The sequence below is a fragment of the Symphodus melops genome, assembly GCF_947650265.1.
Source record: "Symphodus melops genome assembly, chromosome: 11".
In the NCBI taxonomy this organism is placed as follows: domain Eukaryota; kingdom Metazoa; phylum Chordata; class Actinopteri; order Labriformes; family Labridae; genus Symphodus; species Symphodus melops.
In genome coordinates, this window is record NC_136701.1 from 16857097 (window position 1) to 16885014 (window position 27918).

Sequence of the window (27918 nt, forward strand, 5' to 3'; positions counted from 1 at the left end):
CATAATAATAATGGTTATTACCCTTTATGGGTACCATCAGGGACCCATAATAAGCACACATGGGGCCCAGCTAGTTTGGGCCCCAGATGGGAGAAACCTGGGTTGCCCATGTGGGTCAAAGCTAGGGCTTATGTAATGCCCACCTTGATCCCATCTGGGCTTGCCCACGTGGGGGCACCATGGAACCCCCGCACAAAACTAACCGGGACCCAGCTGGGCCGCCCAGATGGGGCCCATTCACCAGTCCATATCTGACCCACATGGGCAATTTCTCCGGCCCAACAACGAAGCCCACTCTAAGCCCATGCCCACCCAAAGCCCAACCAGCCCAAGTGAGGCCCATATGGCCCCAACTGTACGTGTTTGCTGGGTATGGTGACTCCCCCCACAGATGGGAGTGCAGACAGGTGGTGGTGATCGTGGACGTATACAGGATAAGATGTGGAGTGGACTTACAGGACCATGAAGAGCTGGAATGAAAGTGACTGAGTTCGAGGAGGGTTACAGTGATCAAACTGAAACAATAAAAACTGACAGCGAATGAAAGAGCCACATTTCAAATATGCCAGCAGCAGGATGATTGGTCGATAGATGTCATGGTAGAATATGGATAGTTCAGAATTTGTAGTCAGATAATCACCTGAGGAAGACAGATGGAGAGGAAGAAAGGGAGTGTCGTGAATTTATGTATGAGACAGTCCTGATTCTTAAACTTACTAAGCCTCATCAGAAGTCACACTGGATCTCTCTGCCCCTGAACTAAGACTTATATTTGGATTAATTAAGTCTTCACCCCTTACAGTCACTAGAGCATTGTATTAGAACAGGCATACAATGTATTAAAAAGACTTCATTCAAAATCAAACGACCATATTTCTCTTCCAAGTGTTCTTCTGCCAGTCTCTGTTGCTCTATACATCTCTGCTGATTTTAAATGATCCAGGAAGAGCAAACAGCTTCATCCAAGACTTAAGAGTGAAATAAAGAGAAGAAGGAGCATGTCAGGTTTTATAGAGAATTATATTGATACAATGGAGGATCTGACTGGGTGGATGTGAGGCCAAGTTATCAGCAGTGACAAACATTCAAACCACATCTGCTCAGGAACTTCGAACATCAGGAAGTACAAACCTAAAAATGAGACACACTAGACTTCTCCAGATGCAACTCTACATTTGAACAGGGTTCAGACATTTTTTTTTAATTTCTTAATACATGGTAAAAAAAAAAAAGAAAAAAAGAAAAAGAATATACAGAACTGTAAACAAAAAATGTATGTTTTCTATTGAATTAAAACACAATTAAGGTCACACAAAAAATAGATAATGGTTAATCTCTTAGTTTTTAAAATTGTGACAGAGGGAATGATTCATAAGCAATATTGCTTTATGGGAGCACTTTAATAATAATTATATTGGCGGGTCGAGGCTTTACAGCATCCTCCCAGTCAGCATCAAACAACAACAGAACATGAAACAGACAGAAGAGACTATTTACACAGGTGATCTTTTTTTTGTTTGTTTTTCTGTTAAAATTCTTTCTACCTAATGTGGCCAACATCATCACAATGCAACAACCCACAGCTGATGATACAGATGTACTCATGTAGTGTGCATGTGGTATATGCAAGTATGTGAATTTTGTGTAACAGTAGGAGCGTCGGCATATGAAAAGTTTAAAAAGTTCAATGTCCATATTGTCTTTCCTACGTCATTCTTCCACATCTTTCAGAGTAGACGCTTTTCTTGCCTCCATCGGTTTTTCAGCTCATCTTCTCCGACCTGCTGCCTTCTTTCGTCCCTAAAGAGGACAAGGAAAGAAAAAGCAGTGTGAAAAGTCATCTCAGGTTTATTTTTATTTTATTTTTGGATATCAGGAGATAGGACAGCGGACGGAGTCAGAATCAGGAAAGAGAGCGGAGACTGAAGTCTCTGCACATGGAGAACACGCACCAACCACTCGCCCCACGCTTTCTTAATTTAGTCTAAAAGACAAAACTCCCAGGCATGACTCATGTCTCCATTGAGTACCTTAGGTGTCGGCTCGTCCTCCTGCTCCTCCTCCTCTTCTTCATCCTCCTCTTCCGAGTCGTCTTTAGCAGCCGCTGCCTTCGATCGCCCACCTCGCCTGGAGAGCACAAAGACATTATTCAGTGAATCAGTGTCCCTAAAAAAAGGATCGTCCACCATGCGCAATGTGTTGGGCGGATAGCTCATTAAGTCAGACACCTTAAACTGGCTGCGCGCTGCACCGGACCTTAAACGCATCATGTCACTAACGAGGTTTCTTTCATTCAAAAAACTTCAATAGACGGTTGATGCGTGTTTGAGCACCAGTGATTTGATTCAAAAGATGTGACTCAACTCAAAACATAACTTTATAGGACACATAAGACTGGACGGCAGAATCAATAAGCTCAAAGCTCACTTACTTACTAAACTCAGGCCAAGTTTGGGTGTAAATAAAAAAAAAATAAAAAAATCTCTAACTAAAATTGATATAAAATTATTTGATAACGTAACTGCAAAATGAAAAGCAACAATTTCTAAATCTTTATTTTAGGGCCTATCTTCACTGAGGTTTTATGTAGTTATGTGCTTTCCTAGAGTTGAAACATAAGCCACCATGATCATGTTTGCTTGTGAAAAGTATGTGATAGGGAGCGAGGAGGGATCTGCCGAGCTCAGAGCTCATGTGAATCTTACGCTGGTTTCTTGGCAGGCGGCTGAGCTGATTTGGGGGGACGTCCTCTCCTCTTCTGTGGCGTCGACTCTGTTGACTCCAAGCTGTTTGGACAAAAGATACAAAACAACGTAAACATCACTGAGGAAGATCCAAGTGTGAACTCTGTCACTGTTCTTAGGGACACTTGAGAAATGTCTAACTGCACACACAGTATTGGTTCGTATCCCTCTCACCCTTGTGATCGCCGCGGTGTCCTGGCCGGCCTTCCTTTGGGCTTCAGCTCCATGTTTTCGCTGCTCTTGTCGTCCTCTTCCTCCTCCTCCTCCACTTCCTCCTCCTCTTCATCCTCTTCGTCGTCATCCTCGGGTGGAGGAGCTGCCTTTTTCCTCCCTCTCTTCCCTTTGGCAGGCGTGTCCTGACTTGGCGTCGCAGACTTCGGAGGCCGGCCCCTGCGTCCTTTTTTCGGCGGGCTGTTCTGTTCGTCCTCCGGCCGGTTGTCCTCGTCCCACTGGTCCTCGGGCTCGACCACTGCGGTCGTGTTGGCGGAGGCCTTCTTGCGTCCGCGCTTTGGCTTGCTGTCCTGGTCGTCACTGGTTGTCACGCCACGTTTGCGCCCGCGGGGCTTCTCAATATCCTGCGAAACAAAACGGTGGGTTTGACTCATGCCGCTCACCGAGTGCTTCGATGAGCATGCCAGACGTCTTCTTTGACATTAACTTACATCCTTTTCCACGTAGCTGTTCTTTGTGAACCAGTTTGCCTCATTTTTTAACAAACCAACATCCGCTTAAAATGAATGTTTGCCGGTGCGTTCATGAATATCAAACATTACGTTTGTTCCAATATTAAAACAGAGCGCTCGGTGTCCACAGCAGGGCCAGAGGCTCTCCATGACTCAGTGTACACAGTGTGTGCTGCTTATCAGCACCTGTTTGCACAGTACTATCAAAACACAGAGACCAAAGGGTTTATGACTGGAGGCACTTATCTGGATCACAGCAACACATCTTTCAGACTCGTCCTAAGACACAGAGTCATTTTTAGAAAATACTTGTAAAAAGGTTTAATGTGCTGAATTTATCTCAAAGAGCTTATATCTGGTAAATAAACAGTTATGTAGTTGATAATTGTGCCGTTTTATTTTTCACTGCTCATCCTTCCACTCGCATCAAAAAAGCTAAATTATGCTCATGAGGTTTCACTTCCTGGTAATGTAAAGATGAGAAGGAGATATTTACACACAGCACAATCATAAAAATAAGCACTTTGAATTAGAACGGCCAGCAGCTTTAACCGTGAAAAGATAACAGTGACGGTCTGTTACATCACAGAAACCAGGAGAGCACATGAAAAGGCTTTAGTACCTTGTCGGTGCTGTCTGCTCTCAGGGTGAAATCCTCGTTCTCACTATGATCCATTTCTGCGGTGTCGAGCCTGAAACATCAGAAGGATTAGTTGAAGATATTTGACATACACACGAGGAAATAAAACAGTGATTCAAAACAATCTTTTGCTGCGGATCTTTTTTTTTTTTTTTTAAATAAACCCAGAATTCTTTCTTTCCCACCCCCATACACGGAGCTTAAAGTCCTCATCACAGCAGCCATGATTCTGTATCCGACCTCTGCTCTTTGCTGCACGTCATCCCCCGCTTTAACGTTCCAACATTTCCTGTCCTATCTAATAAAAAGGTCCCAGAAAATACTGCTAATATACGACACTGCAGCAGATAAAGTGCTGGTCGACATCAGAGTTTTCACACCTTGTCTTGCCGCGCTGTGGGGATCCCGGGTTGGATGAGGAGTCTTCGTTGCTGGCGGTCTCCATACGAGAAGCTTTACTCTGAATCTGTTTCCCTGCCGTCGACAGCGGTTTGTTCACTGCTCCCAACACGTTAGCCGACTTGGGCTGGAGGAGTGAGAGCAGACAAGAGTGGAACTTTAGTTTATGCTACAATCAATGAAAAACAGACTTACAAAAAAGTAAGAAAGAAAAAAAAAAAAAAAAGGGCCCATATAAACATAATCAGAGGTTTGATTACGTTACCTTTCCTGGTGTGAAGAATGACTTCATCTCTGCCGGGAGATAATTTTTTGAGTTGCTGAAATTCTGTAACAGAGACACATGTTGTTAGGAAGCAGGCTTGGGTCTCTAACACACTGCAAGTAAAACCAACAACAAACAAACAAGATAATGTCATGTTGTGTGGCTGCTCTACAATATCAGACAAAAGCAGGAACCTTGTCAGGTTTGGTGAAGAAACTTGAGGGCAGTGTGGGGTCTTTTGGCGACTCCAGGCTGTAGGTGGTGCTCTTTGACATGATGATGTGCATGGCCACATCACACACTGTGTACAGTTTCTGCAGAGCGAAGACACAGATGGCTGTTACTCTGAATAGCAGACTTATGCAGTGAGTGAATTATACATTCAGAGCTGATAAATCTTTGGACATTATACACACCTCGTTGGTTTTTGAGTCGGTGGGGGACTGTGCGTCTTTCGTTTGTTTGATGTTTTCCACCATTTTCCTGATGAAGGCGTGGCTGTTGTTCTCATTCTTGGCCATAATGATCTCGAGCACAAACCACAGAGCCCTAAAGAGGAGCACAAGTTTGATGTCACCACACATACGTTTCAATAGGTGGCCTTTTTTTCTTTTCTTTTGAGGAAGAAGAAACAAGTTAGATCTGAAAGAGTAGAGAACACCAGGGACTAAAATGAACACCTGCCAAGCGCCACATGTGCGCTCGCTTTCTGTTTCGGGAGCAAATCTTAAAGGGCTGCACTCATCTAAGAGTTGGCATTTACCTACAAAGTGTTTCTCATGTTTCAAAGTGTTCTTTCATCAGCAGTGTTATCACACGGCAACAGATTTTCCTCGTCCAGACTTACTCTTTGATTTCTTTCAGCTGCTCGATGTCCTGAACTTTGACGTAGTCCGGGTCGTGGGCCAGCAGGTGGATGGCGTAGGGCACCACGTACTCCGGCAGCAGAGAGAACAGCTTGTCTGGTGGAACAGAAAAAGGCCAATATTCAATCATTCCTAACTTATATGAACAAAGCTAATGAATATATAATGCACAGAGATGCACTATTTGGACAGCCAAAGAGTTCCCTGGCCACTTTCATTTCCCCTTTACAGTCATATCAATTATAATGATCAATTATTCATAGCTCTGCTCAAATATTCTGCTGTGAATTATTCATACAGTACAGGTTGAAGAAGAACTAAATAGATTTGTTTAGACCTACAGACTCTTCGTCGTCACTTTTGATCAAATGTGAAACTAAAAATGTCCGACTTCTTTTCATATTTGGTTTCTTTACCGCTGATGGCAGCGTGCTGTTTGAGGTACTCCCGGCGTATGTTGACATTTTTCACCAGGCACTGACGAGCGTGAGCCCTCCTCTCTTTAACAGGGTCCTTGGCACACAAAGCAAACACTGCCATGTATTCCAGAGGCAGACGGAGGCGGCACAGGCCTCGGTGGAGCTTCTGGGAAAAACACTGTCGCACCTGGTAGCACTCATCCTGGAGAGCAAAGAGGGACATAAAAAAAGAAAAGAAAAAAAAGAAAAGAGAGATAGAGAGGCAGTGGTGAGGAGGAGGACACAGACGATGAAAGCAGAGAGAACATGGGGAGAGATGTCGGAGACAAAATGTCACTACATCCTTTTTTGTGGTGCTGCCCTGCTGGCAACCTGAGCTCTAGTGTACAGAATTTAACTTGATTTCTTTTAGATTTATTTCAGCCTTTAGTCTATTTATTGGTAATTAATTGGTTTTAATACATTAGCATAAGGGAATCCATCTATTTTATTGCATTTAATGTGTCACATACTGTTTTTATGGTTGTGCTGTCTTGTGTTATGCTTGTTTGAATAAGTTATACAGAGCTGTGTGTTCTCTGCACCCCCCCTCCCAAGGCAAATCTCATCCCATGAAACATTAAAGTCTATTTAATCTAATCAATGGAGGGGCATCATTTCAAAACAGATATGTTGCAGAGGCCCAAAGCGAGCGTGCGTTTTGCTTAATAGGAGAGGCTTCTTCTTACGTTGATGACGAGGGCACACAGCTGATACTGCTCCAGGGTGATGATTTCATGATAGCAGGGCTCCTGTGCCAGCTTCAGCAGGGCGCACGCAGCTGCCAGCCGCAGCCTTGACATGTCAGGTTTACTGGGGAGAGAGAAATGAAGAATGTCTTTGCACGCTGTGATGTGAGGGGCTGATGTAAAATCCAGCACATCAATCTGAAAACGGTTATCATGACCTGAAAACAGGCTGCAGGCTAAAACGCATACAGTACAGGTCCTTATGTTTGTGTGTCAGCTTTGTTATTTACCCCATCCTGCCCTGCTCCGTCAGGTCTCCGTCACTGTGCAGAATCGCAGTCAGCATCCTCAAGGTGGAGTTGCCTGATTTGCTCTGGTTGTTCTTCACTCCCAGTAACCACCTCACCATCAGCTTGATGCCTTGGATCTGAACAGGAGAGGGTGAAAGAAAAACTATTTTCTCATCCCTGATAGAACAGAATCAAGACATAAAGCGTCACTATGGCGATAGAACATGAAGATTCAAGGACGCAATTTGAAGAGAAACAGATATGGTGTTTGACCGACCTTGGCCATCGTCTCTGGAGAAACCTCATCATCAGAAACCCATAGTTTGGTCGTCTTTTTTCCTGGAGTCTGTAAAGAACACAATCAGGCTCACGTCATATACGAGTGGGCAACAAAAACAAGGATCCCACAGATTAGAGGGAGATCTGATTGATAACTTTTGAGGATTTCCATCAATGCCCTTTTAAGGGAAAAAGACAAAAACTTTGCTCGTAGTTTGTATAGATTCATTAAATGTTTCAGAACAATAACAGCGGCCCTGACTCTCAACATGAGCCTTGTATATTTGATATGTATAAAGATGTTTTGTGTGTGTGTGTGTGTGTGTGTGTGTGTGTGTGTGTACCCGGTCATTCATGAGCAGATCCTTCACGATGAAGTTGGCGACTAAAGATTTGAGCGGGGCAGCGAACTGTTCTGGAGCCAGCTGAGCCAGGTGACCCAGGGTGGTCAAAGGAGTGATGAGCTGCTCCAGGTTAGCGGGGTCCAGACCTTTGTGCAGAGGCTGGAGGAACACAAACACACTTCTCATTAACCCCTTCTGTTTAAGGTCACACATGCACACGGACAAATGTAAAGTCGTGTCATGTCTGCAGTTAATATAGAGGCTTTGCATTGTCCGACTTTTTATAAAATGTGTTGACAAAGTTAAGAATCAGAAAGATGGGACTGACTGACCTCAAAGATCTGGGCAAAGTGTGTGTCTCTGTTGGTGAACATGGCGTTGATGCAGTGGATGGCATACTTGGCTTGGCGAGGCGGCCCTCTCTTTGCTTTGGCCTGCAGTACTGGCAGCAAAACACTTGAGGGAGCAAACAGGACGTCACCATTACAAACCATGAAGTATTTCTATAGTCCGAAAGACCCTAACATTGTTCAAAGCGAGTGTTTCAGAATACAGATACCAACTTATTTTCCATGCACGATTAAACGCATATTCATTAAGCTTCAGCTGAAGAACAAGCGAAGACGGCAAGGGAGCAATTAGACGTACGATTTGATGTGAGGAAAACTCTCTTCCATCTTGCTGCCGGTGTTCTTAAAGATCTGCAGTGCAGCCTCTGCAACCTTCTCGTCATCCATCTTCAGACAACCCAACAGAGACTCAAATGTCTCTGCAGAGTGGAACGACACTGGGTGTGTGAAAGAAAGGACCTGTGAGGACAAAAAAAACAAAAGAGGGTCAAACAGCGGCACATCCTGCAACATTTTCATAAAACGATAAATACATTTCATTAATCTCCGTCTTGTTGAACACAGATGTTTCATTCAGATTCATTGTAAAGACATGAGGTCTTTATGTCATCTGTATTTAATGTGTTGTGTTTGAGTGTCTGTAATGAACACTGCTGTCGGCCTCACCTCCAGGGAAAACTGCACGAGTGCTATTATCAATCACTGCCTGCTCATTATTCCCCCTCCTCTTTTATCCAGTCATCAAATAACTAAATCAACCAGACAGAGACATAAGAGGGTTTTTTTCCCCCAATCACTGATTACTTGAGTTGCAGGCAGCACTTCATACTGACAGAGAACAGATGAGGACGTAAAGTCAGTCAGTTTGATTGATTCTCCCTGCACGTCTCTTTGTTGTTGGATGGAGCAACAAAGTGAGATGATAAAAAGACAACCCATTATTTATGATCCCATTCTGCAAACAGATGCAGAGCTCGCTGGCTTGTTTCTACCTTGAGTAGCTCCAGCCCTGCTCTGATGGCCTCTTCGGTGGGAACGCCTTCCTCCTCGTCATCAGCTGTTCCGTCTATAGATTTATTCACCTGTTTTATCAGAGCACTGAGAGAGACGACAAAAAAAAGAAAAAAAAAAAAAGAAGAAGAAGTGTGAAACTTCCAAACATTCTTTATCTTTTGTATTTTTAATGATGACGACGACAATGTTGCTGCAGTTAAATTCTCTGTACCTGATGGACTCTGTGTCGATGTGTACCGGAGCAATTCTCTCCAGCAGGAACTTCACCATTTCCAGGAAAGGATTGCTGGGCTGTTTGGGGCTGCTGAGCTTCTTCGTGATGTCTCGCTGAAAAAGTGACACACAAATTATATATTTATCTACAGAATTCTCAGACGTTGCCGTATTTGGACCTTTAAAACTGTACAATTGATTTGTTATTACAACGTTGGTTTATTGTAAAACCGTCACTGACGTGGAGCGCTGTGGATTGGACAAGATTTTAACACGCAAGGCCCGTGTCAATAACCTTTAATGTAGGATCAAAATATCACCAGGTCAGAGCTGGTTTTATTTCAACTTTCACAGTGAATGGTGATATTTTAAACGCTTGCGCTGCAGCAGGTCAACATGAAACACAGCAGATACAGAGAGAGGACCTTTATCGTCATGCAGACTGATACAGGCAAAAAAAATAAAAATGAAATAAAAAATTAGCGACTGGGTCAAGTTGTCGAGTTATGTCGTCCTGAGTGTGTGTGTGTGTGTGTTCAGTAAGACCAGCTGTGTGGGTGAATAAACGATAACTATGGTCTTTACATGTCACGAATGAACAGACTATCTTAAAGTCTCATTTAGTTTGCGTGCCCTTTTGAATACTGCAGGAAAAAAGAAATGTGCTATAAAATAACACTTGAAGGGGAAACTACTAAAAAATGGTTTCGGCTGATTCAGTGTTTGAAGACAGGAATAGCATTCCTCATTGGTCCTCAAGGTTCAACAGCACAGCAGGGTTTTAACAATCTATTATTGATGCTTCTTGGGAGAGGGCTGTAAACGTTCTTCCTCACCATCTCTGTTGCCTTTGAAAGTCAAAATACAGACTGAATGAAAAACCCTTCAAAAAGTGCTTTAATCCCACCAACAGTGAAACACATTTAAGGTAAGTGTAGTTTTGAGGTGATTTATCATAATGAAACAAAGCCAGAATAGGGATGTCAGAATTTCAATGAGAGGGCACAAACTCTGATCTGATCTGTGAAAAAGCATCAATACCCACCACACAGACTTCAGCCTGTTTGCAGGAGCAGGAGGGGCTGACCAAAGTTTCTAACTGATCTCTGATCCGCTCGTCATCTTCCAGGACCTGAGCCAGCTTCTTCACAAAGTCCTGAGCCTTGCCCGGGTCTGGTAGGTTCCCTGTAGAGACACAAAATGAAAAGCTGATGTCTACGAAGAATACATGGGGGGGAAAAAAAGAGAAGAGAAACAATGTTGGTTGGACCAACTTAACGTGTCAGCAGTTTTTTCCTTCTACTCAGGCTATGCAAAGTTGAAATAGCAGTGTGGGAGGTCCAATCAGAAACTTGAACAGTGGCATGCAAGAAGGCTTTAAAACAAAAAAAAAAGGAAGCTCTCTTACTTGTGATCACCATGACTTTGGCAAATACGGCCTTGCTTGATGCTTCAGACTGCAAATCAGAAACCGAGAAAACCGCTTAGAAACATCCAACAAGGGGACATGACCCACCAGCTTCACTGGGCTGTGCTTCACTTAGACTTACCTTTGGTTTTTTGACCAAGTCCAGCAGGTCTTTGACGTTGTGTCTCAGCAGATTCTGACACTTCCACATCTCATTCAAAGCTCTGAGGCACAGGGGGGGGAGGAGTACAGCATGGTGAGGAAAACAAAAAGACTTTCTTTCAAACATTTTTTATTTCTAGAAAGTAAAAAAAAAAAGAAAAAAAAAAAGTTCCTGAACAACGAGACTGAAAAGATCTGTGGTCAAATCATGTTTGCACACTGTTCTGGATCTGTCTTTAGAGGGCGCTGGACTCACTTGACAGCGTTTGTGTCCAGGGTGGCATAAAGGTAGTAGAGACACTTCATCCGTTCAGCTGTTTCCAGGTTATGAGGCACCATGTACTGGGCAAAGACCCGCTCCACCAGTAACCTGAAACACATCATTAAAGGAGATGACTGATTCAAATGTCAATTAACAGACTTTGTTCCTCCTCACTCACTCTAGACATTTTTGGGGTAACGTACGACACACTGATGTGAGTGACTCATTGATTCACAGGAACTGTCTGTCACCCTTTTCCCTCTGGCCGCTGAGCGACTCCACCACAGCAAAGTGCTTCAGAGGACATCAGCACCCTCAAACACTCTTCTGCAATCAGATCCCCCCCCCCCCCCCCCCCAGCTTGTGTTTTTTTGTTGTTGTTGTTGTGCGTTTAGGCTGAAGTGCTACTTCAGTTTTTGACATTCAGCAGAATGACTTTCAACAACCACCACCGGAGGCACTTTAGACTCAACTTGTCGTGCGTGTAGGTGGAGAAAAAACAACAACAAACAGTTTTCAGATCAAAGTCGTGCTGCAGTCTATTGTCACGCTGCTCAAACTATTGGAACAAACCAAAAAAACAAATCCTCGAGAGTTTAAATATGAAAACGTCAGGATTGCATTACACTTGTTCATGTCAAATAGATTACTCTTATTCTACATTTTCCCTGAACGATTGTGAAGTGCACTGACTAAGGCTTTGTTCAGACTGCGGCCCAAATCTGATCAGAATCCCATCGAACTGACTGACTGCAGTATAAATTGCAAGTTACCAGATCTACATTGATTTCTATGGTAGAAGGTTACGCCCAGCAAATACGACAGAGAAGTGTGCCTATTTCTGACGCAAACAATCTTGTGGAGCAGTAGGTCCAACGTGTTTTGTTGTTGTTGTTTTGCTCCTTGTTTGTTTTTATTCTCACTCTTTTCTTCCACCGAGCAAAGCTTAGAGCAGTTTGTACAATACGCCTTGGATTAACTTCCGGCTCGCTGGATCTACGTCGTTGTTTTTGTCGATGGTGTTGTGTTGCGAGTGACACAGAAGACACATTGAAGCGACCGAGACGTTCAGATTGAAATTGGATCTGTAGGAATCCGATTTGAATCGCAAATCAGATTTTGGGGGGGGGGAAAAAAAAAAAATAAAATAAATCAGATCTCAGGCTTTTTGTGTGCAGATTTGTGTGGCAAAACACACAACTTACCGGTACATATAAACCGAATCTGCTTAAAATATGATTTGGAGTTGCAAGGTAAACAATGCCTTAGAGTCTGACGAGAATGTAAGAATGTGTCTTCATGTAATGTTATTATCTCCATTCACCACATTCTTTAGTTAGGTTAGAAATATCAGAGGTACATAGATATCTGCTCAGGGTAACATACACATAAAAACTGTCAGTTTTATTTCAAACACTCAGATGAATCAAAGGGTTTTCATTTCCTCCAGCAGTCGGGAACACAAACCTGTCGTCGATGCTGTTCTGGTAGTAGATGTGGAGCAGCTTGTCTTTGATCCAGGAAATCTGCTTGGAGGCCTCCCTCCCTCCTTCTCCCTGCAGCGAGTATTTCCTGTAGATGGAAGCCAGGCCCATCATGGCCTCCTTACGAACACGCCACTGATGAAGAAGGAGAAGACAATCATGAAAAGAAAGGTTCGTGGAAAAGCGTCGGCCCCGAAAGGAAAGAGGCATCACACACTAAATGCTGGGCACATACAAGAAGCAAGAAGAGTCCGTCCAGCGACACATGAAGATTAACTTTATTAACAAATTAGGCCGACGAGGATGACCCTGATGAAGGCCACAAGCCGAAACGCAGCGGTCAATTCTGTTGATAAAGTTGATCTTCATACTACAAGTCGCTGGAGTTAGCTTGTCCTCTTCATGTGAGAAAGAAGGAAGTCTATTATACAGTTATGAAGAAAGATCGTTGTTTGTTTGGTACGTTGTAAGCCATAGTGTTGGTGTGCGCCACACACAACACGTGCTGTTTTAGATTGAAATCACGAAAGTCAAAGGCTGCCTCAGAGGACGCTCAACATGAGGAGACCAGACAGTCAGCGAAAATGATCTCATTGATGCTGAGACACTTAAAGCTCCGTTTGGCCACAGAGTGAGAGAGAGAGAGAGAAATTCCTGCATGCGGCTCGGGCTAATGAGCGCCAGAAAACAAACAAGATGACGTTTGTGTTTATCTAAGCAGAAATCAAGTCCTGCGAAGACAGGGAATACAACAAACACGAGAAGAATCAGGAAGACTCAAGTAATCAGATCGTTCTCTAGGGGGGGAAAAAAACCCAAACAAACCTCGGGGTAGTGCTGAATAAGAACGCGCTCTCATCAGTGAATAGACTCAACAGATGTGTTTGTCCTCTCAATGATAAGCATGTCACTTACAAGTCACATCAAAATGATGAATGTCGTTGTAGGGAGACATCTGTTTGCAGCTAATAGAAATAATGTTTACTGAGGAAGCTACAAGCGAAACACGCAGTGAAGTTATCTTCAGTGTGCCTCGGTCCCCCCCCCATGATATGTTCCTACAACTGTGAGCACCTGAGAATGTATCATCACCCTGTTGTTCCTGTGGATTAAAACTTCAATAGGACTTCTGTTTAGGAGATATGTAATAATAACGTCACGCACTCTTTTGTCCAAAGTCCTCTCCTTCACAAAGTTGAGCAACGCATCGTTGACTAGAGACAGGTCTTTCTTGGCAGCGGTTACTATAGAGACAATAACATCATGGCGGATGGCCTCCTCCGGATCATGTGATCTGACCCTCAAGAATTCTGGGGAGAAAAAAGAAAAAAAGAAAAGAGGAAACAGATGAGTGGGATGTGAGAGACTAACGATACTCAGAACATATTTTAGATCTTAAGTAAACTTCAAAAGTTACACTAATACACACAGAAACATAACTCAACACTTAAGGTCAGTGATGGAACGAGGTTATTGAGTTATCTGTGGGAAGGTGTCAGCTGATTACCTGTGAGGTCTTTGGCCAGGTCAGGGTGGTTCATGAGACAATGACTGGCGAACTTCACACACTCCAGTCTTATAGGTACGTGGATGTCATTGAACCTTTTGGGGAAAGAAAACGGTTAATGAGAGCTACTCTGCAAAGGCAGAAACACAACGATTACACTAATTATTCATTCAGCGTTAAGGTCAGTATTCAATCCAACACATCTTTTTTCCGTTATTGATCTGGTTGGACAAAAAAAAACAAAAAAACATAATTTCTCCCAATTATAGACATGTTGCAGGTTAACTATTGTTCATGGTAATAATGAAAACATTATTCATCTTTCGAAGTTTCAGCACGGCCAGGTAGGCGAGTATGCATGTGTAAAGTTCTTTGTCATGGGGAGCCAAGTTTAAGATTTTGTAATCCAACAAGTCAAAGAATGATATCTAGTGGTGTGTCCCCATGCATCCAGGCTAAAGTCCTCTGTCCCCACTCTCTCTCCCTGGTTTCCGACCCTATCCACTGTTCCTCCTCTATAATAAAGGCCAAAAATGCCCCCCAAAAAAATCTTTAAAAAAAAAAAGAATAATATCTAAATCTCTGAAGTTCATTTCAAACACAGCATACATCGTGAAACTATGGAGGACTAAAGACGCAGACCTAGATCTGTCGATGCCACAGACGCACCGCTGTCACTCACCTGCCCAGGTAACACTGCCACAGAGGTTTGTTCTGTGCAGCCAACTCCGAGTCCTTGGCTCCGAACATCTTCGCCAACAGCTTCACCACCTGCAGCCTCTCATCGTTATCATTACTCTGAGGAGACAGAGGGAGGGAAGACACAGGGGAATGATCGCACACAGTTTGGCTGTGTTCAATGGACAAATCAGCCAAGCTTTTTTTTTTTTTTTTACACAAACTGAACTGGCAATGTTAGTGCTTTCATAACGCGCACAGAGAGAGAAAACAGCATTTGTTTTGTATTACTCTAGTTTAAAATGAGAAGCGAAGAAAGGCATTAAGAAGTAAAGACAAAGGAAAAGTAGAGAAGGAAGGGAAAACAAGCAAGGAGAGATAAAGATGAAATGATTGAGGGTATGAGGGGGGAAAAGCGAGCGAGCATCAAACACAGGGGGAGAGAGAGAGAGCGAGAGAGAGCGAGAGAGAGTGTGCGTGTGTGTAGTCCTAGGGGGGAGATTTTATCGCAGCTATTATTTTGAGGAGACAGCGGTGATCTACACTCCCTGTGAACAGTTAATGAGCGTTATCCATCAGCAGGATGCCTTTATGAGACACTGCAGAAGCAACATTATGCTGACTGGCTGAAGCCTTTATATTTCTCATATGAATCAACAAATCTGCAGGGGCGGTAAAAATGTGGAATTCTGTTCTAACGGGTCAGAATCCAGGATTTTTTTTTTTAGTCGGATGTGTGAATAAAACTAACAACGCAAATACGCACAGGGGAGTTGCTGCCGTTTCCATCTTTATACCTGCTGTTAATACGACACTGAAATCTATTGATCATCATCACGGTTATTGTCTGTCATTAGTCCTAACTGATGCAACAGTGTATTTGATATAAAACCATGACAACAAAGCAAAGCAGTTTGATGGTTGGACTCGACCAGCGTTTCTCGTTACCTTCAGTTTGAACTCCAGCTGCGGCAGCACTGAGAGCAGCAGGTGGCTGTCGATGTTGTAAAGCTCCAAGATGAGGTCAAAGACGTGCTCGGACAGGTCGCTGACCGACGTCTTTCCCAGCATCAGCACCTGGTTGAAGAACTGATGAAGAGCACACAGAAGAGGAGTTGAGAACGTACCGGTGCTCTGCATGAGCGTGGCTCCTCCTGGGGAGGCACGTCTACGATCCGACAGCTCAGAGTCTATTACAACAGCTCCCGCTACGTCGGAATTAACCTCACCATGTTAGTAATGAGACTCTTTGAATGTTTAACAGCTGGTTTTACAGAGCAGAGTTTCAATAAGCTAGCTGATGAGACATTCGATTTATGCAGTTTCAGATTTGACAAAAATTTGAATTTATACAGGTCATGACCCTGGATTTTAAAGAGCACACAACTACATAATGCATTGCATCAACAATGTCTCTAAGCACTCTTAAAAAAACCCATAAACACAATGCCAATAATGGCAGTTCACTATGTTAGATGTAAAAGACAAAAAAAAAAAAATTTAACTACTCATAATCCGAAGATAAAGTGTTCAGACAAAAATAAAGAAAATGTGGGTGAAAAGAGAGCTCACATTGGTGATGTAGGGTTCAATGGCCTGGGCGGTTCTCTTCAGCAGAGCTTTGGCCAGGTCATATGCTTGTTTGTTCAAATTCTAGAGAAGGGAGAAAAAGAATCAGTGAATCAAAGAGCAGCACAGACGACGTGTGACAGATTTATGGATGACACAAACTGCGCATGGAGCCAGTTGTTGTTGGGTTTCTCAGACCGGATCACATCAGGGTCTTCAGAGCAGACGCAGGTGTGGATCGATGCTTGTGCACCAACTCTGAAGATGCACCACCTCACCAGCAGGGGTCTCACTGAATTACAGGGTATGGATAATGATATCCGCTTCAGTCTACTGATGATGTGAGCTCACTCAAGACTGTTCCCTTGAACCGTTTCTGCTTGCATCAACATTAAAAGTGGGACTCTGCGTGCATGCGTGCGTGTGACGTTTTTGTGTACATGCATCGACGGACGTGCACAAACCTTATGAGCTGGCACCAAGTTCACCAGCACGGTGTCTAACAGCTCCTGGGATACCGTGTCCCCCTCGCAGATGATGGAGCTCATCAGGTCCACCATATGCATGTGCACCTTCTGGTTGTGGCCGTTGCTAGGGAAACAAGGCGAGAAAGGGTCAAAGGTCACAGCTGCATCGTTGCATATTTTTTACAAATCTTTTTAAAATGCACAACGGTTTCCTAATGAGGCAGCACATGAAAAGAAAAGGACTGGGGTTTTAAAAAAAGGTTGTGTGAAATTCTCCCAGGTTGTCGACGAGAGTGTTAATGACTGATTCAGATCATGAAGCCGTCTGTTTTTACAGCTTCGTGGTTCAGATTAGCTTTTCCTAACAGAAAGCATTTAGTAGGGATTTATGCTTTTAGTTGATGCATCGCTCAATTTGAGAACTAACTGGAATCATAAATACAGACAGAGATGCAGCGATCATGCAGGCGGTGGGTGTACTGTCTGCATAATGATCTGTGAAGCTGCAGGAGGTAAAACTTATTACCTAGATTTGTATCGCAGGGAAAGCTCTTCTGGATGCTGCCAGGCATTACAAGTCTCATTACCTCCAAATTCACTGAGTGTAACGTGCACACACAAACAGGAGGGCTGCTTTCCCCCCCCTGCACCCTCTATCTCAACGCAAGCCTCTCTAAAATACAGCAGCGATCTTTCGATTCCTCGCATACAATAAAAAACAGCATTGCGCTGGCACAACCTTGACACACTCAACCACTATTTTGCTCAGTTGGCAAAGGTCCAAGTTCTGTGCTGCAGAACTCAGCCCTCAAGGTTGTGTTGAGCAGAGTGAAATTGAGAGCGGGGTGAGGAGGAAAGAGAGAGAGAGAGAGAGAGGGCAATCAAAGAGAAACAACTGGACTGTTCCGGAGCGCTTTCAGTGTGGAGCAGTAGAATCAGATTGGGATGTTAGAGAGGGCTCCAGGGGCTCGTTTCTGTTCGCAGCAGGCGGATGTTGAAAACAAATTCAAACAGGAGGGGATGGAGAGAAATATACGCGAGGAGTGAATGAATAGGAAAAGACTAACGATCCCAGCGGGGGCCCCGTCTTTTATCAACAGGACTTACTTGATGACCTGGAAGAGCGTTCTGTAGAGCTGGGTGAATATCTCGTTGCTGTCTTCAAGTTCAAAGCAAATGTTGTAGGACTTCACCCACGCTATGTTCTGAATGAAAGGAGAGGAGGGACGTTAAAATCAGTTACACTCGAGGAAGGCGAAGAAGAGTAGGACAGTCATGATTGCTAATGGTTTGACTGAAAATAAATAAATGAATAAAAATCTAATTAATTTCTCTGCAAACATGGGCGCTCCCCCCATGCGTATCGCTGGGAGAGAGGCCTCTCCTGTGATAGCTGCTTTAACTTCAGTGGAAGCAGCTTTAACCAAACTTCATTTGATTACACTCGTAGTTTGTGATAAAAGTGGATAACTGCCCTCCTATAATAACTGCTCATGGTCCAATTACGGCCTGTTCATAAGACTGTGCTTTTTAATCAACAACAATAACCAAGTTGTAAACATCTTTAATTCCAATTAGCCTCAACTTGTCCTTTGATTTCATCAGGGAACAGTTTATAAGGGCAACTCGCCTTAATGGATTTAAAGCAAAAAAAAGGAAATTGAAGAAACCCAGAGGAAGACCATTTTTTAAAGAGTTGAAAAATACAGATCTCCTGAAGGCATTCAACTTTTTTTAATATAAATTTTTAACTTGGGGTTAAATGGAGGTCAGACAGACAGTCTCATAGTTAAACATCTCAGCGTTTAAAGAGAAACATTCAGAGAGTGCATGGCCATAAAGTCACCACTGGCTGCCCAGTCATTAAAGTCTCCATATAATACAGAGGTTATTAAGGGCTTAAATAACTGTTGATGCTTGTATGGTGTGCAAAGAGCGAGAAATAAAGGTCAACGAGGATCACAACTACTGATGTCCTAAACGGGAAAAACTGTACAAAGTCATTTCTAAACATCTCCAGCGTATCTTAGCTGACTGATACACAGCAGCACACAAACACACGACGATAAATCCCGTTACAATTCATCTCTGTTTGGATCAACTGCAAGAACTTAAATGTGACTTTCATCAGATAGAAGCACACAGATGTTTACACACCACAGTAACACGCCTAAATCTTTGCCGCTTCCCTGTTTTATTTTGAAATCTGGCCAGGAACCAAAGATGGAAACTAGCCTTTGGGCTAACTCTGGCATATGTCCAGAAATGTTGTACAATATGCACCGTCCCTTTAAAACAAATAAAACCACACTAAAAATTGAAGAATCACGTAAAATGTATCCTTCAAAAATCCAGACTCTGCTCCAGCTCACTGAGTAGAGACGGACTCAGGAAGTGATGGGACAGAGGCCGACCAAAGAGCACGGTCTCTTTGTGTGAGCCGCATGTTAGAATACGACAGAGTCTTCCTCGTTAAACTCAAAGCACACCGCTGACTCATGCACACCAAGTGACGCACCTCCAGCAGGTAGAAGTATCTGTTGAACTGGGCGCTTTTGGTGTCCTCCAGTCCTTTGAGCTGCCTTGTGATGAACATGAAAATGTCCTGGAGACGAGACGGAAACACAGTTCAGAAACACGAGCCAACAATTCCTGCCAAAACAAACATTATAAAAATGGTCTGCTGTTTCTGTTAACTGCTCGTTGAATAAACTTCTTTTCTGGAGAGGTTTACCAGTGCGTGGTGTTTACTGTACAACCCAACGAGTAAATCATTTTTGAAAAACCCCCCTACTTTGGCCCCCGAGCCGGATCTTCACCACCCGTACCTTTAGCTTATCTGGAGATGTGTACGGCGCCTCTGGAGCGTAAATTCTGAATATGTCAGCGAGGCAGCAGGCCACCAGCAGACGCACGTCCTTGTCTGGGTGTTTGAGGAAGAAATCTGAGGCCAGGTGGAGAGCCAGGTTCAGGTAGAGCTCTTTCTCTTCCTCAGAGTCCTGGTCCATGTCCATGAAGGTTTTGACAACCATCTGAATGGGTTAAAAAAAAAAAAAAAAAAAAAAAAAAAAAAAAAAAAAAGTTACAAATGATTGTAAGTGAAAGTACAGGTTGTGTAGCAGTCAGTTTGTCCAGTTACCACGAGCTAAGCACAAACTTTAGAGCAAGAAGAGTAAATGAGGATTTCTTGATTTAAAACAATGTTCAAAATAAAACCAAAACACGATTTTGAACACTTCACTTTCTTTCCTGATTTAAAAGAAACACAAACGTGATCGTGCCTTGAGCGCTGTGTTGCTATCACACTGAAGAGGCATGAAGAAGCCTGATCTTTGCTCGGTTAATGAGAGGAGGATGCAGCTCCTTGAGAAAACAGAGGGTGAAAGATACTGACCTTGAGCCTGCGGACCATTTCCTCTTTGGAGATTTTATCGGAGATTTCCTTGACCCCCGGGGGGTAGGTCACCTTCCCATCTGTGACTCGAGCTTTAGAGTGAGCCATCCTCTTTAGCTCTTCACTGCCTGGGGATGGAGAGAACAACATATCATAGACTTTCATTATATATATATATATATATATATATATATATCTCAAAGGAGAGAAGGAGGAAAACCCTACAGGAAGAAGGACTCATTAAACCTGTGAGGATGGCAGAACTTCAACAAAAACAAAACACAGCCGGTTCGTCTCTGTACGGCACTTCGCAGCGTTTGCATAGACTGGAGCAGCAAGGTAACGGTGCTCCACAAGATGAAACTGCCACATTCAGATAGCAGGTCGACTTTTTCATCTCCAGACGCGGCTCTTATTGTGCTCCAGGTTTCATTACTGCGGCCTCTGAAGGGTTACAGCCAGGTCGTGTTTTTAGCATAAAGTGCTACGATTCTTTATTCACCGAACTGAAGCCTGACTCATACTGCATGACTATTCACAGAGTCCGCATGGTGAAATGGGTGTGTAATATTTAAAATACATTCATGGTTGGATATGATGTAGTGAAGAAACCTTCAACACAGCAGAGTTTTAGTCAAAGCAGCAGTCAGGGAAGTCAGGAGCTCGTCCCTGGAGAGGCTAACGGAGGGAAGCAAGCTGCAGCAAAATCAATCAGACGCTACATGTTGGATAACTGCCCCAGAAACAGTCTTAGCAATCAAAACAGAGCTTTCCTTTGGGGGTCAAGTCGAAGCCACTTTCTTTTTATCCCCTTTCCCTCGACGAGTCACATCGACGCAAGAAACGTGTGAGAAATGGCACAGAGCGTCTTTCAGTAGCAGACTGTTTGAGCACGGCCAACCGGCTGCCTGCGTGTTTTTTTCTGTGCACTCTCTCTCTCTCTCTCATATCCTCGTCACCCAGACCTTCCAGCAGATACGCGTGCTTTGCGTTTAACCTCCGCACTGGTACAGCTCCGTGCCCCCCCCCCCCCCGTCCGTCTGCGTTTTCAGAGCGCAGCACGGAGCAGCACAGACGGACAGCGGGAGTTGTTCACCGGGGTGATTGGAGGAAAAAAAAAATTTGCACGCGACAGCAGGATAAAACGATGTACGGTATGTGGTAACGGAATCGCTCCCCCTGCTCCGTCAGGGTGTATGAGGGTTGCTGCTCCTGTGGTCGACCGCTTGTTGCGCTAATTGCCCCACGGGGATAAACAGACTTTCATAATAAATAAATAAAAGGATAAGGATAAATTTTATTGATCCCGCAACGGGGGAAATCCGGGCGTTACAGCAGCTCCAAAAAACAGTCAAACAGGTAATATAAACAGCATCAATAGCAAAAAAGAACAGCTGTAAGCAAGTTTACATTCATTAAATAAAGAGGTTAATCAACTTAAACTGTACACACCCTTATAGACACAGGAATTTAACACACACACCAACTTTTAAAACTGGGAGTTTTATTCTGAAAATAAACCGGATGCTTTAATGGCGTTTAGATGCTTTAGACGCAGCAGAGCCAGTGTAACGCAGCCAGCGTGGAGTTCAGACACCCATCTGGTGGAAATGAGAAGTTACACTGTCAGTCCGGCTGCTAACAGGACTTAGCTCCCAGCGTTGGGTCATGTACGTCTGTCACCGACGTACTAACGTCCTGCATCATTGAAGGCGTTCCAGCACGCCGTGAATTCCTCTGGATAAGAGAGCCTCTTTCTAAGAAATACTTCAATAGAAGTCTTAAGGCCACACAATGTGTTCATATTACAGTATTTTGAAGTGAAGCTTCAATAAATGTTACCGGTTTCCGGTTTAACATTCTTGCGATCAGCTGATGAAATGTGACACATATTACAGCTGCACTATCCTGAGCAGCTTTTCACTGTCATAGAAAATGTGACACTCTTAAATAAAGTAGTGACTGGAGTACAGTCTGAAAGACGAACTTCTGCGTCATGAATATCTAATGGTTCGATATTGAAAAAGGTACACACTCTGAATGACTGTGCACAGACTTCAAGGTTTGTCAACGCTTCAAATTAACGCTTGAAAACTGAAATGATTCAATGAACCGTTCAGCTGCTAACAAAAAATAAATTTAAAAAAAAGCCTTAAATGAAACTTGGGTCCGATGTCTGCTATTAAAGCAGACACATTTCAAAAGCTTTCTTATACAACTGACACCATGTAAACATGGCTGTAATGTGTGCTGGTTATATCAAATGTGCCTTAGTTTCACATCTGAAGGCCATGGGTCGGATAAAACATTTCTTTTCTGAGCAGATGTGACGCACCGAGACAGAGTTCTCTTTTTGTGGCAAAACAAGTAAAAGCAGAACATCTCATTCAAAGCAAACAAGATCTAAAGAAATGAGAAGGAAGGACCCGTGTTTGTAAAACACGACCACCTCACTAACGTTGGTTTTATTCTGGTGGGTTTTGTTTGGGGAAACTGTGGCGGGCTCGTGTCAATCTCAGGACGCCATCACACTGGCGATCCGTATACTGAAGTTAAGCGCGATTGGCCCTTCCCCCGCTGGCCGCCACGCCCTGCGCTCCCAAAGCTATTTTTCCTTTTAATTTAATGTGCATCCTTGAATACTAAAACAAAGCTGTTCGGATATGGTTGCAGATTTTATACCTTCACACACACACACACACACACACACACACAAATAAAAGACTGATAAAGTTCCCACTTCTCAGCGAGACACGACTCAAACTGTACAGTGTAACATCATAATCAGCATTCATCGAAAAAGCTTCTCCGTGAATCTGAACGATGCATCAAATCCTCAGAGCTGGCCACGCGTCCGTTCATGTGTTCAACGTTAAACTCAACATTGATTCACTGTAAATGTTCAAGCGAGTGTTCATTTGAAAAATTATGAAGGGATCTCTTTGCTTCCTTTGGAAATCTGTTTTCCATCATCTTCGTCGGGGTTACTCGAGTTCACTTCCAGCAGTTCATGTCAGCCGTCCTCATTCGCTACCGGCTCTCTGACGAGACCGTCGACCCGGTTGTTATCTCCTTTTTCGACGGACACATCTGTTTCATATGTAGAGTAATACCAGCCACGGAGGGAAGAAAGAAAGTCCTGTTTTTACTCAGGCTCTCATTGGCTACAGCAGCCTGGAAACGGTGAACGGAAGATCCTGATTGATCAAATGAGGCGTCGTTCAAAAAAAGTTCAGCGTGGATTCCTAAAATCAGTTTGTGGATCTTTATGGATGCGAATGTGTTTGGATGCAATCGTCGGGTCTGGATCACGAGGAGAGTTGTTAAAGCGGCGGGACGGGAGCAGAAACAGGCGTTTGCTTTGCCCCGTGGTCGGACAGACGTGTGGATTGTGGCTGCCGTGCGGCTGGATCTGCAAAATGTGAACGTGGTCAAGAGTCACGCGAACGTGACGCTTCCTCGCGATGTAGCGCGAGTGATGTACAGAAGAGCAGCTTACATGCTTGGTGAGGATGAGAAAACGCACAGATGACACATGAAAACTTTCTATTATTTGTAGATTTACAACACAGACATTTGTTGATTTTTCTGAGTCGTCATCATCACGGCCTCTTAAGAAATCGGCCTGGTTAACCTTACTGCTTCACTTCAGTGATATTGAACATAATTAAATGTTAAAAGGAAGGGTAGGTCATTACCTCCAGATACACTTTTTAAGTTTTTTGGATGTCCTGACAGTAAATCAGATCTCATGTGATGAACGAAGAAAATCCTTCACCTGTACGCCTGAAAAAAACTTCGACCAATGTCAGATGAAGGTTCGTTTTTTATTTAACCAATCGAGCTTCTTTACTCCATGCATGCTCGAGTCCACACTCAAAGCACGAGCCGAGGTCTGCTTCTGGACCAATGGCGCTCGTGCGTGTACATGAGGGGCGGGGCTTTAGAGGGAGCACAGAGGGCAGGGGGCGAGTGAAGAGGATCAATCTCATGCTTGTTTTCAAAAGTGACCAACCCTGTCTTTAACTGAACCAATTTTTACCTTTACTAATATTGTTTTTTTTATTTGAAACAGTAATACTTTTCATCCCTGAGGGGACATTCTGCTTCACTCTCTCCAATCAGTCCTTAATCACCCGTGATGAAATCAGAGGTTGATCAATCAATGAAGAGTATTTTTACATGGCTCTTTGTGTATCTGGCTTTCACTTCTTAGGAGCGACACAAACAAAATGAGGGAAGATAACAATAATACAACATGTATACATATATATGAGCAACTGTTGGAATAAGATAAACTACAGAGAGAAAAAGGGGAACCAGCTTTTGTCTCAGTTGTGAGCTTTTTGTCGAGCTTTCAGAAGAGATGCAGCAGGTCTGCTGTCTGACAAAAAAGGACTGGTTGAAATTGATTTGAGGCCAAAATTCAATACTGAATTTCAAATAATAACTGAACAATTTTCTGCAGCTGTACTTGAGCTTTTATAAAAACACACAAACATGGCCAAACACACACACACACACACTGTCCATCACTGGCAGGCTGCCAAATCGCTCTGCTCTGACCTTCTTTTCCACCCCACAGCTGCTGCCAAATCTGAGTCGTCTACCACACACACACACACACGCAGCTCTGGCAGCCAATCAGAGATGAGTATTTTTCGACCCGAGGGGGGGGGGCAGTCTGGGTGCCATCCACCGGGGAAAATTTCACTTTGAATAAGAAGCAGCAGTAAATAGTCACACACAGACACACGCGGGTAAAATTACCCCACACGAAACCTCTGCAGCACGAGCTACTTTCAACTCATCGGCGGTTTATCAGAGAGAAACACATTCAGGGGTTTGTATCCTGCCGCTGCTGCTGCTGCTTTCCCAAATGAAGTCCTAATGCAGCTGCCAGCAGAAATATGAGGACGCAGAGCAGTCCTCCTAACCTAATCTGAACCTTCACACAGACGTCTTTTGTTTTAACCCTGTGGGTGATCACAGAGAAGAGAGCGGCTGTCAGGAAACACTGGGAGGACTGGACACCAGTTGGCTGTCGGGGCAAACTCCCTGACCTGCACATGGGCACTCAAACAAACAAATAGTGAGGGGAGCTGCCAAACAGTGAAGGACTCTTAAAGAGTTGAGTTAAAATTACATTAAACAGACATTTCTGAAACTTGTGTGTTCATGCCAGGGAAGCATCTGGGCCAGTGACGGCTGCCCAGACACACCAACAGAGCCCAGAGGAGCAGACTGGAGTTAATGCAAAGGTTGTGAAAACGAGCGACGCTCCAGAGGAATCTATATGACACAGCAACAAACAGATAAGAGTGCGGAAACAAAGTTCAGCAACTTTTTTTCTCTTGTATCATAATTCAACTCGTGCAAACAGTCAGAGAGAATCAAACCACAAACACACTTCTGGCAGGAATTTCGCCAAACCAAATGTTGTCGTTTTCTTGTTAGTTTGGAGAAATAAATTAAAGCTTCATTGCAGACACGGGTCCATATCAAACACGAAATGAGACGTTGAAAAGGTTGCAGCCTTTTTTATCTACAAATGAAACAAGCTAATATAAATTTAAATCACACCAAACTTTTGATCTCCCTCTTAGTAAATTATCTTTAAGAATTTATTATTATTTAATTATTTTCATGATATTGTTCTTAGTTTTTTACTTTTTGTCAACTTTTAGTATAAACTGGGTTCAGCAGCTGCTCAAACACAATAGTTTGAGGGTTAATCCCACAAAGACCAGATTTATCTATCCATTTTTAAATAAAAGTACGAAAGATACTGCATTAAGAAGCTGAAATAAAAGGATTTTTAAGGCTAATATCCGACACTAACTCCTCCCTTTTTCTTTTAGGAATTTTTGAACTACATATCTCAGATAGGGCTAATTATAAATATTAAAGCATGAATTCAAATGTAACAAATAATTTACAATCCTAATGACATGGTCATCTAATCCAGAGGCTCCTTACAACCTGTGATCAGTTGACCAATCAGCAGTGTCGATGGTTGACTCCATAATCATCATGTCACAACAAATGCACTGCAGCACACCAGCTCAGTTTACACATCGAGCAAGCAGTATCCACTTTTATATTAATAAAAAAACAAACCTATCCCACTCAGTGTTAATGATGCTACACTCACTACTCCTCCATTCAAAGCCTTTGTGCATTTAGACTATTACTAACAATAAACCTGCACGAGACCAGGTTATCTACAATCACCTGGTCAGAGCACAGACAGTAAAATGAACCTCTGATATATGATAAATGTGTGTATCCAGCCGATCAACAAACAAACTAATAGAAAATTGAACATTTCTTTACAAGCACTGCGCTTCGTAGCTCACAATGAGGCTGACAAAGAAAATGATTCCCGTGATTTAAGTGATCTGTCGTTATATGTAGAACATACTGGACATTGGTTTATAAATATATACACGTTTATTGTTATAATACAGCTGCATGTCAAGGCCAGGGACTAAGGTACAGCCGGACTGCCTTGATGCTGTTGTGTTGAGCATAGCTAATCTAGTTAGCCGCCGATAGCTAGCTGGTATGGTGTCCCCGCTAGCATAAGCGGGCTAACATAATGAGCAGCAATCTCAGTGACAGAGGGCGGATAGTAAAACAAAACAGCCCGGCGTACCACCGCTGTGTCTTTAACAAGCTGCAAAGCCACAATTAAAAGACAGAGCAGCTGCTGTTTTTTATCACCGAGCCCAGAACACGCGAGTATTTCACTAGCTAACCGTGTAGCTCCGCAGGAACCAGGTCAACCAGCGCTGTGACTCGGACTCTGCTGCCGTGAACAGAGGCGAGCGAGGCGGGCAGGGAGCCTTCACTCTTCACGCTGGAGACATGGATCCTCCGCGGACACATCCTGTGTTACACTTCATCTTTTACTGCAGAGGCTGGAAATAAAAAAACTTCTAAATCTAAACTATAAGCTTATTTTGGGGGGTATTTTCTTACCTGTTACGGTGAATTGTGATCAATCGTGTCCTCCTCTCTGCAGCTCTCTTCCCCCTCCTAGCTCCAAAATGGCGCCAATATGTACAGATTCAGTGCCCGTGGGTACAAAGCATCAGCAAGTCTGTAGCGCCACCTATAGGTCGAGTCACGCAAGTATTTTACGGTAGAGTTATCTTCAAGTGATGCTCGTATTATGCAGTGACATCGTCTAAAATTATTACAAAATCCTCTTTTTCAAGACTTAAACACATTTAAACTCACAGTTATAGACTACAGCGTCTACGATCTTTTCTTTGTCAAATACATGTTTCAAAAATAATTAAAGTATTTGATCGATTGTCGATGCTGCTCGGAATATTGATCATTGCATGTTTAATAATTGCTAACTTTTATAAACAAAAAATATCCTGACGGAAAATTAACAATATTGTCATAAACAAGCAAGTGAAAGCATCTTAATATGTGAAACTGTACCAGACAAGCTGAACAATAAAAACAGGACACAGTAGTGTGTGCAGCTGATGTCAAACCAAACAAGTAAATGCAGCATTTTCGACGTTCATAATTTGACTCAACAATATTCCGATGGACTTGAATGCACCAAAAGTGTTTTGACTATTTTTTTGTGATAAAATCATCTCATCAATAAGACGTCAGGATCATAATGCACATTTTTCTTCAGTTTAGAATCAATTAAATCGATCTAACTCTGTCTTAATTTGACTCTCACCCAAACCATTTGTTCCCCTTAACATTTCAGGTGTACTGA

General features: G+C 43.2%; 1 protein-coding gene across 1 annotated transcript; it reads right to left on the bottom strand.

The window, feature by feature from the left end:
- Positions 1-1001: 1001 nt before the first annotated feature.
- pds5b (PDS5 cohesin associated factor B) lies at positions 1002-27273 on the bottom strand. Its single transcript, XM_079355742.1, has 35 exons — positions 27150-27273; positions 20166-20293; positions 19600-19803; positions 19290-19376; positions 17879-17976; positions 16769-16895; positions 16308-16388; positions 15684-15824; positions 14740-14855; positions 14058-14152; positions 13715-13860; positions 12534-12685; positions 11061-11174; positions 10785-10866; positions 10643-10691; positions 10280-10419; positions 9233-9348; positions 9000-9105; positions 8306-8466; positions 7990-8113; positions 7658-7816; positions 7312-7380; positions 7035-7171; positions 6745-6868; positions 6014-6218; positions 5579-5693; positions 5148-5280; positions 4926-5045; positions 4732-4794; positions 4448-4593; positions 4050-4119; positions 2919-3319; positions 2706-2786; positions 2031-2127; positions 1002-1800 (listed from the first exon to the last, which is right to left on the bottom strand). Exons 2-35 carry the CDS (start codon positions 20271-20273, stop codon positions 1768-1770), a joined length of 4200 nt encoding a protein of 1399 aa, XP_079211868.1. The 5' UTR covers positions 20274-20293; positions 27150-27273; the 3' UTR covers positions 1002-1767.
- Between the last annotated feature and the right edge of the window lie 645 nt (positions 27274-27918).